General features: G+C 36.4%; 1 protein-coding gene across 2 annotated transcripts; it reads right to left on the reverse strand.

Moving 5' to 3' along the window:
• Nucleotides 1–1,078: 1,078 nt before the first annotated feature.
• On the reverse strand, nucleotides 1,079–10,637 carry LOC139135324 (sperm acrosomal protein FSA-ACR.1-like). Of its 2 annotated transcripts, XM_070702675.1 has the most exons (3): nucleotides 9,972–10,637; nucleotides 9,690–9,923; nucleotides 1,079–3,443 (listed from the first exon to the last, which is right to left on the reverse strand). In XM_070702675.1, exons 1-3 carry the CDS (start codon nucleotides 10,609–10,611, stop codon nucleotides 2,914–2,916), a joined length of 1,404 nt encoding a protein of 467 aa, XP_070558776.1. In that variant the 5' UTR covers nucleotides 10,612–10,637; the 3' UTR covers nucleotides 1,079–2,913. The 2 variants fall into 2 exon arrangements, with proteins under 2 accessions (XP_070558776.1, XP_070558770.1); XM_070702669.1 differs by having other exon boundaries at nucleotides 9,690–10,611.
• Between the last annotated feature and the right edge of the window lie 1,073 nt (nucleotides 10,638–11,710).

Raw genomic sequence — 11,710 nt, forward strand, 5'->3', positions numbered from 1 at the left:
CAATCAATCTATGGCTGAATGAGAAAATGTGGAAGCTTAAAATTAGAATGCTTATAGGCCTATGTGGTCACAATTTTCAAAGCATATTGATAATTATGTACAAAGTTCTGGATGGTAGCGTTGTTAAATTCGTATAAGAATTTCCCATTTATGTAATTTCATATTCTTTTCCACTTTATGTGTGATTTATGCTGAAAAATATGTCTTCATATCTTAGTGTTATAGCTTTAAACTGAATCAGAAACTCAAACTCTGAAGTTTATATTGGATTTAAGATATGAACGAAAGTAGTTGCAAGAATTCGACATTGAGGGCGCTATACACCTGAGCCCAGAAGCACGGTCGATTGTAAATGTACCATCACATTGTTCAAACGCAAATTGATACACAAAGCTATTGCCGCTATGGTTTTGCCGCTGAAGCCAATGAGGAAATCTTTATTGGACTTTAATACAATGCTGTAAGATTTAAAAAACACTATTTGAAACCAATACATGTTTGGACAGCACGAGAACTGCAGCTGTCGGTCAACAAAAGAAAGAAAACGGAAAGACTTTGCACAGCTGATTTCGATACTGATTAAATCACAGTCCCTCAACACACGTGATTAAATCATATCTTTTGTCATCAGTACAAACACCACAATAAAAAAATATCAAGGAAATTTATTTCAACTGCGGACACTTAATATTCCAGCTGCGGGACATTTCCAACCAATAGCAGTAGAAGGACCGTGTCTCAGTGGGCGCAAGTTCGGCGTACTTTCTGAACTCTCAAGATGAACCTATGAGCATTCGTTTATAGGGGAAGGGTTGGGGGGTCGGTTGAACTTAAACTACAAATGAAATGCAAAAAGCGACCCCTCCACATTATTTTTCTACAATATGCCCTCCCCTGTCTCAAAAATTAGTTGCAAAACGTGCCACCGGTCACCTGCCGATGTCAGATATGGCTGCATGGTAAACATACCACTTATAAATAATTCCAAGATTAAGCGATTGAAGTCATCAGGAAAGAGTGGGAGTACACCAAAGTCTTGACAAATAATTGAGGAGAAATGATAGGCTTACTAAACCAGTTTCTTCAATCTTCAAACGATCTTTATTTTAAAACCGACGTTTCGGCAATGCACAGATTGCCTTCCTCAGGGTAAAAACTAATATGTCAAAACGGATAAAATTGAACGTGTCAAAAGAAAGTTGAACGGCTACAGAAAAGTAAATGCATGACAAAACACGAGAAAAACTTCACAATGTGGTAAAAAAAATCAACACTAAGATTAAAAGTATACAAAGATATGAAATTTGGATAAAATTGAAATCAGAGTGATCTTGGTTTATTTATCACGAATGAAAATTATATGACCTCGATTTCTCAAAAAGTAATTTTCACATTCTCTGGGAAAATTAAAGCTTAATATATGCACTGTGAATACCGGGATTCTAAACAACCCTACCCCTGAACATTTTGTTGTGGATATAGAGCTACCGTGTGTATTTACCAAATTTTGCCATCCTCCTTCGAATCACAAAAAACAAAGTCAGGGAAAATATATGGTGCAGACGGACCCTCTCGGCGTCATGCCACAGGAAAAAAGTGTAAATTTGTACTTGTGAGTTGACTCATTACAGTCCCTCTACTAGATTTTATTTAGGCCTATCATGACAACGAAAAACACTGAACGGATAAATTATACTGGAAAGAAATGCTCTTGTGACGATACGAATGTCAACATATGAATTAAACAACCGTGGAAAGCTGACATGGAATCATTCTGTTCATCGGTAATACCTCCATGATGTGTATACTCGACTCGTCTCGGCTGGTCTCAGCTGAATGCAGCAGTGCCATAGCGCCCTCTGCGCAAGCTCTGTCATAGTTCATGGCGATGGCGTCGGGTCAACATCGTGTCCGTACAAACGTTGGATATAATGACTTATGTCGGCGTAATTTTGGTTCATCGATTGAAAAACTTGAAACCATACATGACAGAGATAACAGAGGATATGCAGGTAATTTTTTAAAACATTATTTTGCACACACAACTGTTGATTCGCCATTCTCTACGAGTTGGGATGTGATGGGATCGGTTCTGTAATCAGTAAGATTGCATTGCAGAACACACCTCTTGACAAATTGACTCAAATATCTCAGTACAAATTCTACAAAACAACTCATTTTTGGTATATTTGTATCGACGACATGAAGTGACAACTATGTTAAAAATTTCAGTTCAAAATTCTGTTTGGAAATGCAGAAAATAACCACCTTATTGATTTGTTGACATGACTCATGTGTTGTGATGTTTACAAATCACCGTCGATTGTCGTACACTTCTCGTCAAATTTCCTCGATTTTTTCAATGAAAATGTGTCTGAAATTATTAAATTTCATTACATTCAAACTCTAGAGATGTAGCGACAACAACTTTTAATATTTTGTCCCCAGAATATCGGTTCTAAATGCGAGAAATAACCGATTATTAGTTTGGAGGTTGATGTAAACAGTGCAGGCCGATCGTTTCGTCACGCTTGAGTGACGATTAAAATTAGCGCGTCAAAACTTTTGAACAAATTTCAACATTTTGATGAAATTTAGACATTTACACATCATCTTGGTGTTTCTGTCTACTTAGAAAATACTACGATTTCATCACGGGACTGGTACCATCCACTAACAACAGCAATTCTATCACCGTCGGCGGTCACTGCCATGTACCAGGGCAATCTCAATTCACGATGGAAAAGATGACGTAGCCACGTTGTATCTTCACTCCAAATCGAAATCCTAGCATTGCTGTGATCACAAACATAAACATTGTCAGCGCCATCAACGGCAATGCTGTATGGGTGGCACAGCTGAGCATTGCCGTGACCGAACTGACCGTATTTGTACAGGTAATTGAACTGAGTGTCAAAACACTTGATGCAGTGATTGCCAGTCAGACACCATGATGACATCCCTACTGTTGACAGCGACAAAGCGGGGGTAGTTGAATTCTGTATCACCATCTCCTCGATGACCAAACTCTCCAATGTACATTCCGTCCAGGCTGTACTTCAGGACGCGATGACCGTTGACCTCTGTAACAATAACAAACCCCTTCACAAGAGCTATGCACTGGGGATCTGAGTCTGCAGGTAGGTTAATTATTCTGATAACTTTATTATTTTGATCACAAACAACTATTTGCACATTATTCTTATCAAGGATGAAGTAGAGGTTGTCTTGAGAGACAGCTATGGACCATGGCTTGAATGGCTTGGCAAACTGACCACTGAAACTGCCCAACTCCTTTTCACAAGTGTAATCTTGGTTCAGTATGTGTACAATATTGTTGTCGCTGTCACACACCAAAAGTTTATCATTGTGGAATGCCAGACCATTTACATCTTTGAACTTGTGTCCTTGATGACCCTTCAGAGTTCTTCTTGACCATCGCCCTGAAAGGTTAAAGGTCAAAGGTCAAACAGGATAAGTAGAACTGAGATAGAAATGCACTGACATAGTGACAATAGGCTGTACCAGAACTGATAGATATACACTGAAGCTGAAAGCAGATATGGATTCACATTAAACTAAATCACAAAGTCAATCATTTACCTAAACTTTTTAGTTTATTTATTATCATCATCTCATAAATAAAATTTTTACCATGGCAACACAATAAGTGAATGTTCTGTCGAAGATAGTCATTTCCAAATTTCATCAACAAGACAGCAAGTTTCATGTGTAGTTTATTGACCATATTTGATTATTAACATATTATTGTAACGAAGATTACTTTGTCTGGCGTACTTGAATAGATGACAACCTCGCTGCCATAGCAATACTTTTTATAGATTTTGGTTCAAAATTTGTCACTTGATCTTGTGTGTTTTGACCTGAAAGGTCAAAGGTCAAGGCAAGATCACAGAATAAGCAACAGAGATGTGTAGACAATCTGACTGTACAGTAATTCAAATACCTGTGAAATATGAACAAATATTGACACAAATTCAATTGCACCGTCATGATAATTACACAGCCAAGCTCCTCCCTTGATGTTTTAATGCCCTATTACCATGGCAACACAATGAATACAAGTTTTTGTCAACAAATGACCTTTTCCGAATATTTTATAGTGTAAAACAATGCAGCTCGTAGATGTGTGTTGTTGATCATACTTGTGCTGCTGTATCCTAAACATACTTGAATGTTTAATTTAGTAAAAATTAATCAAGTAAAAGCCATGTTGCCATAGCAACACATTTGTAGACTATGATTTAAAAGTTCTCATCTTTTTATATCGGCTACGTGTAGGGTCACATCAAAAATTCTTTGAAAATGTATTTTGGATAAAGCAAGTGCACTGTTCTATAGGCCAAAATTGCTGACTCTACAAATGATAGATGATAATAAAATACTCTTTTGGTGAAAAAATGATATTTCTGCTATTATGCCATGAATCTTTCAAGTCACTCTCTATTCAATAATAATACATTTGTAAAATTATAGATCATAAATTATAGTTTAATACTGGTTGTCACCAGTGTTTTCCAAAAATAATGTTCCCGTAATGCTGTGGTTGTCTCTCTGAAAGATACTGTTACCTTGGAATCGGAGAACTTCATGTCGCCATGACAGTACTTTTGCAGTTTTAGTTCATTATTCTACAATATTTATTGACCAATGCCATGAAAGGTCAAAGGTCATAGATGAAGGCAGGATAAATATAAAAAATAACACCTATAGTAGCTCTTATACCTTGAAATGAGAACAGTTATTCACTACAAATTAAGTTGCATCAAAAAGTAAGATGATAACTTAATTTTAATGCCTTTCACTGTGGTGATTAAAAAATTGTCTGCCTTTCAGCAAAATGAAACATTGGTGGACATGAAGAAAGTTTATTTGAATTGTTAGTAACCTAGTGTTAGGGTTATTTAGAGCCCCCTACAGCATCCCTTTTATAGTTTGTAAGCAGTGTGCCCTCTAACTAACAGGATTATAGAAAACTTTTGAGTCAATTTGAAAATTTGCTAATTTTTCTTGAGTCACCATGTATTATTTCCTATTCAACTCAAAATTTTCTTGCGTCACAGAGAATTTTTTTTGCGTCATGGCGCATCATATTGGCTTAGAGGGCACACTGTTTACAACCTAAGGTGTGTCCACAAATCTTCAGTCATCCCTATCTTTCTAAAAAGTTAATTCCCAGAGGCCAGTAACATCATGAAATTTTTGTCTTTTATAAATTTTACTTGTTTATATCATGTCACTGTGGTAAACAGTTGGTGACATGCTCTGAATGATTGCTTTGGGACAAAGTTATGTTGCCATAGCAGCACTTTTTTGATATTGGTTCAAACTTCAAAAATTCTCATTTGTATTCTTTGTTGGTTCAGCCTGAGTGAAATTCTTTCAAAATACACATGTTTATCAGCAAGTACTGTGTTTCATCAGCAAACTGATTGATGGTCTCAGTTGATAACAAAGTACAGTTTGTCATTAAAAAATATATTTTTGCAATTACTGAAAAAAAGTATATTGTTTCCCCGTCATTGTGCTCGTCATGTGAAGATATGCGCGTCACAACTTTTTTTAATTCTGAAAAATCATGAAAATAAAACACGTACTGATATAAAACCAAATGTGAACTTGGACATGTCCTGATGTACATTGTACATTGAATCGTGAAAATGGAACTAGCAGAAACATAACATCTACATGTGAAGTCATATTATGGATCATTTGGTATGTTCAACAAATGTTCTGAAATTCTGAAAAATCTTGAAAATAAAACACGTACTAACCAAATGTGAACTTGGGCATGTCCAGATTTTGAATGCCAGGATAAAGTATCTGCACTAATGTTCTGAAATTTTCCTCATGTTTGTTTCTTTCTGTGGCAGCCATTTTTGCTCACGTGTTCACATGTCTGTCTGTTGGTCCAATATCTCAAAAACTGCTGATCAGATCAGAATTAAATCTTGTACATAGATTCAGTTAGGAAATGGCAAGAACTAATTAGTTTTTGGTGGGTGTGGCTTGCATACTTTTTTGCTCATTTGCATAATTAATGATTTTTGAAAAAAATGGATATACAATTTGATGAGATTTGCTACAAATGTTGATCACACCAAGATATATCAGCAGTGAGAACCATTAACGGGTGACATGAAAGATAGTGTTTAATGAACTTTCTTAATTAGAGATATACCCGGTATATCTGATTTGACTTGTTCAAAATTGACCAAACTTGGTATATGTATTGAAGATTCTATGATTTAACATTATTAAAAGTCATTAAGCATTTTAACTTCACCCAATTCCCAATTTACATATTTAATGAACTTTGCTAATTAGGGATATATATTTGAATTGACTGGATCAAAGTTGATGAAACTTGCTACATGTATTGAAGCTACTATGATACAACATTCTTGAAAGTCATTAAGCATTTTTACATCAGCCAATTCCTAATTTGCATATTTAATGAACTTTCCTAATTAGGGTATATATCTGAATTAACTTGATTGTAGTTGTTGAAACTTGCTATATACATCAAAGATACTGTGATATAACATTATTGAAAGTCAAAAGACATTTTTACTTCAGCCAATTCCTAATTTGCATATATAATGAACTTTCCTAATTAGGGATATATATCTGAATTGACTTGACCAAAGTTGATGAAACTTGCTATATACATTAAAGATACTATGATACAACATTATTGAAAGTCATTAAGCTTTTTCTTTTTCAGCCCATTCCTAATTTGCATTTTCAATGACCTTTTCTAATGACTGATATATACTTGGATTTTCCTGATCAAAGTTGGCAAAACATGCTATGTACATTGATGATTATACCAGGTTAAAACAATATCGAAAGTCATTTCACATTTTCATGTCAGCTAATTTATAATTTGCTTATCTAATGAGCTTTCACAGTTCAGCATATATGGCTTAAAGGACTTGGCCAAAGGTAATTACACTTGCTATGACAGCAGTCAAAGAACTTTAATATTTTTATTTCAGCTAATTACATATTTGTATACTTCATGACCTCTTAGAATTAATCGGCGGTGAATATTGATCATTATGTTGATCATATTACTTTGAATGAAGTTGCAAACATGTGCCAAAGGTTCAAATTTACACATAACTACAATATATAATGAAACACGTGAGCATTTCAGTTCATATCTGGTACTTTATGGCAGCCATGTTTGAATGCCCCTAAAAAGTGCAGCCTGGCCATTTTAATACCCCCTAAAAAATAGAAAGAAATGAAAATGAAATTGGATGACTGCATCAGTTTTGAATCCACCCAAGGACGATACACATTTTCTTTTGTTTTTTTGGCCTTATGTAATGCCAGTGTCCAAAACAAACCCCTCAGACTATAAATTTTGTCAAATCCAAAATATTAATAATATTGTTACCATATATTGTATACTCATTTTGCAGCTGGATGTTTCCATTCCTATAAACTGCCGAAATTGTTTTGGTTATTGAAGATCACTTGAAATGATGTATTTCAATATATCAATTGTTTTATTACAATGATTCCTTTCTCTCTGTTACATGACAGTTTCAAGCAATTGTGATGGCATGAGACTGCATATTGAGGTTGGATATTTTGTATATAATTGAATCATTTTACATACGTAAAATTCAAATTCTACTTTCGAGACCATGCAGAAGAAGAAGTGCCCGTGTTATGTGGTGATCCACTTAAAATCAGTGTGTTCTCAAATCAATATTTATCACAGTGGTCTTACTATTTTCAATGTGTTTTGACCGTCGCATGTACCGTATACCCTTTGCTGTTACATTTCAGCATGTTTGAAATACAGTCCAGTTGTTCAAGTTGTTCGTCAAACTGTTTTCATTGTCGTACAATTCGAATTGGTGGTGTAAATTTATTGAATGGTGCATCGTATTTTGTAGTCAGTTTTTTTCATCAATCGAGTGCAGAAGTGAAATTACGCATGTAAATACAGCTATTACGCAATTTTAGTAGACTAATGCGTATGCCATACGTGAGGAGAAAAAAGTTATAGTGAATACTTAGTGGTTCTCTGATTTGACATACTGTCACAACAGTTATATATCACAGATATTTTTTATGTTTATACTGGCACTCTTTCATTAACATCATCATTTTGGTTTTGTCCCCCGCAAACACACACACACACACATGCACACACACACATATCATATATATACCATATATATACCATATATATATATATATATATATATATATATATATATATATATATATATATATATATATATATATATGGAAAATTCAGAAAAATATCTGGTATCTGAATGTAAAGGGAAAGAATTTTATTTTTCAATTTCTAGTGGTAATACCACTGGAAAGGAACCCAGGTGGCAATTCTGAAAAATCCAGTGGCAATGTGAAGTGGTCATTAATGGATACAGGGGATAACTGGGTGTATTTTGCAAGTATATTTTCAGCTGCATTCTGTCAGTGTTCACAGTACGATATAGCTTTTAATAAGCTGAGGCTTCTCATTTGCTAATTCATGTAAAATCTGTTAGCCATGAGTGGCCAAATTTTTTTAGCTTGTTGTTGTAACATATAGTTCTCTGGCACCATCAAATGTAACGGTATGCCCACACTTTAAATGCTGTGAAGATTTAGTGTAGGAAATATCTTCAGTGCCACAGTATACCTTAAAACAACCTACAAAACCCATTATTACAATATTACCTCACATATAGATGAATAACTAAGTCATGTTGTACTGTATTTAGTATTAGTATTTAAAGCGTTGTTTGAAGACACTGCCTTGTAGGAAATCTTTAAATAGACTCTTATGTATCAAGCCTTGAAATATGAATGCAAGAACAGAAATCCTGTGTATAGGAAAAGATTACTGGAGGGAGAAAGTGACGCTCTCTTGCAATTGGTGAGAACCCCTTGTTATTCTCACCACAATCAGTGAGAATTTTTTAATTTTCACTGAGTGGTGGAGAAATGCACTCCTTGGTGAGAATCAAGTATGATAACAGATTCTCACTGGCAAGACTGGAAATTCTCACCAAGAACAGTTAGAATGGTAATTTTCACACTGATAATGTATTATTCTCATCATTCACCAGTAATAATGAACTAGACTTGCCGTTCATTGGTAAGAATGACCAGATTTGCTGTTCATTGGTTGTTCTCGTGAGTGAACTGAGAGTCTGGTTCACTCTTATTTTACCAACAAATAGAGAGTCTGGTTGATTCTCACCAGTGAATGGTGAGTCTGGCTGATTCTTACCAGTGAATGGAGAATCTGGCTGATTCTCAGCAGTGAACGGTGAGTCTGGTTGATTTTCACCAGTGAATGATGAGTATGATTCATTCTCACTGTAAAAATTACCATTCTGGTGAGAATTTCAAGTCTCACCGGTGAGAATCTGTTATCATACTTGATTGTCACCAAGGAGTGCATTTCTCACTGCTCACCAGTGAGAATTAAAATATTCTCATCGATAGCAGTGAAAATAAACAAGAAATTCTCACCAATTGCGAGAAAGCTTCACTCTCTAACTCAAGTCTTGCAATTTAAATATAACTGTATCTTTGGGCAATGCATATTGCACATAATCTGATCAAGATACTGCTTCTTAAGCAAATATGGTGCAAGTATTTTGTAACTGTAGTCTGTATATACTGACCAGCTACACTAGTTGCTGGTCCACCAAAGATTGCCTTCTTAGACTCTGAACCACTGGCCTCTTTACCACTGACATCTGTACCACTTTGTCCCTTTTTACTACCAGGTATCACCGTACCACCAGACATCACAGAGGAAGCTGGACCACTAGACAACTCTTTACTACCACTACCAGCAGTAACTGAACTCCTCTGTTCCATTTTACTTCCAGGTGACACTGGACCACTAGACAACTCTTTACTACCACTACCAGCAGTAACTGAACTCCTATGTTCCATTTTACTTCCAGGTGACACTGGACCACTAGACTTCTTCTCAGAGGACACTGGACCACTAGACTTCTTCTCAGAGGACACTGGACCACTAGACTTCTTCTCAGGTGACACTGGACCACTAGACTTCTTCTCAGAGGACACTGGACCACTAGACTTCTTCTCAGGGGACACTGGACCACTAGACTTCTTCTCAGAGGACACTGGACCACTAGACTTCTTCTCAGGTGACACTGGACCACTAGACTTCTTCTCGGAGGACACTGGACCACTAGACTTCTCAGATGACACTGGACCACTAGACTTCTTCTCAGAGGACACTGGACCACTAGACTTCTTCTCAGGTGACACTGGACCACTAGACTTCTTCTCAGGTGACACTGGACCACTAGACTTCTTCTCAGAGGACACTGGACCACTAGACTTCTTCTCAGGTGACACTGGACCACTAGACTTCTTCTCGGAGGACACTGGACCACTAGACTTCTTCTCAGGTGACACTGGACCACTAGACTTCTTCTCAGAGGACATCGGACCACTGGGCGACTCTTCACTACCAGCAGTACCTGAACCATGCTGTTGCTTTTTACTTCTGGACATCACTGCACTGCCCCCTGTTTCATCTGAACCACCAGAGAAGAGTTTCACCATCCTGCTGATAATGCCACCAGTTTTTTTCTTCTCTGTGAGTGAATAAAACCCTTGTCAATGGTAGGTAACCTCAGTGTTGTGGTTTTATTTTAAAACACACCAAACTGACACATACTTGCTCTGTAATTACCAGAATCACTCACCTCAACAGACTGAAATTGAATGTCTCACACAAATTAGAAAATTTCTATCCAACTTATGTGAAACAGAAAGTACCAAAAGAGTGTGAGACTTTCCATTTCAGCTGATTGATATGTAGAAATAGTTTTCATCTCACTCCATCTCACTACTGGCACTATACCAGGGAAAGACACTAAGGGTTGTCAGATTGCCGGGGCAAGTGAAAGACGCATTCGGACAAGTGAAACGCCAATGCCACTTGCCCGATGGGACAAGTGAAAAAATAATTACCTAGAAATCAAATCCATGAGATCGATTTTCTGATGTGGGAACACCGACTTAACAACAAATAATAATCATTTCATGTCATTGTGCAAACTAGCATAAAATTTTCACAAAATTGCGTGATCGTTTTCAATAAACAATACCATCGGTTAATTACCGTACGCTCGTTGAGTGTACGTCCACAAAGTTCCTTGCCCTCACAAGACAAGATTATGGTGTCTCATGTCTTTACGATCAAAAAGGAGACACAAGCAGTTGTTTACGACACTATAAAAATAAAATTAGGTAGCAAAAATTAGCACCAAAAATGTACTCTACAATGCAATGTTCAGTTCAATGACTGGCATTCACGGATGGCATTGTACCGGTAGAAAGACTGCATACAAAGATGACAGCATGGTCACGAGCAAGGTTTGGTGTTAACTGGTCCATTCTTTGAATTTTCAATGAACACTGACTAATTTTCAGGTCAATAAGCCGAAAGTTACTTGTCCGTGGCAACCAACCTCTCTGTTTGTGAATTTTCCCATTCTAAAATGACTGTCAAGAAGCAATCAGACCGAATTTCACATCGAGAAATTCAGCTTTCAAAACAGATCGCAAACTCGCCGACACCCTTAGTTGTTGATTTAAAGTTACTGAATCTGGCATGAGCATTCAAAAGACCACCTAGGTCATCAGAAAAACAGAATAC

Source organism: Ptychodera flava, chromosome 1 (assembly GCF_041260155.1).
Source record: "Ptychodera flava strain L36383 chromosome 1, AS_Pfla_20210202, whole genome shotgun sequence".
Classification (NCBI taxonomy): domain Eukaryota; kingdom Metazoa; phylum Hemichordata; class Enteropneusta; family Ptychoderidae; genus Ptychodera; species Ptychodera flava.

Coding starts and splice junctions, on each gene's coding strand:
- LOC139135324 (XM_070702669.1), bottom strand. CDS start 10,611: ATGGTGAAACTCTTCTCTGGTGGTTCAGATGAAACAGGGGGCAGTGCA. Junction 3,444..9,689: donor ACCAGCAACTAGTGTAGCTG/GTCAGTATATAC, acceptor TTAACCTTTCAG/GGCGATGGTCAAGAAGAACT.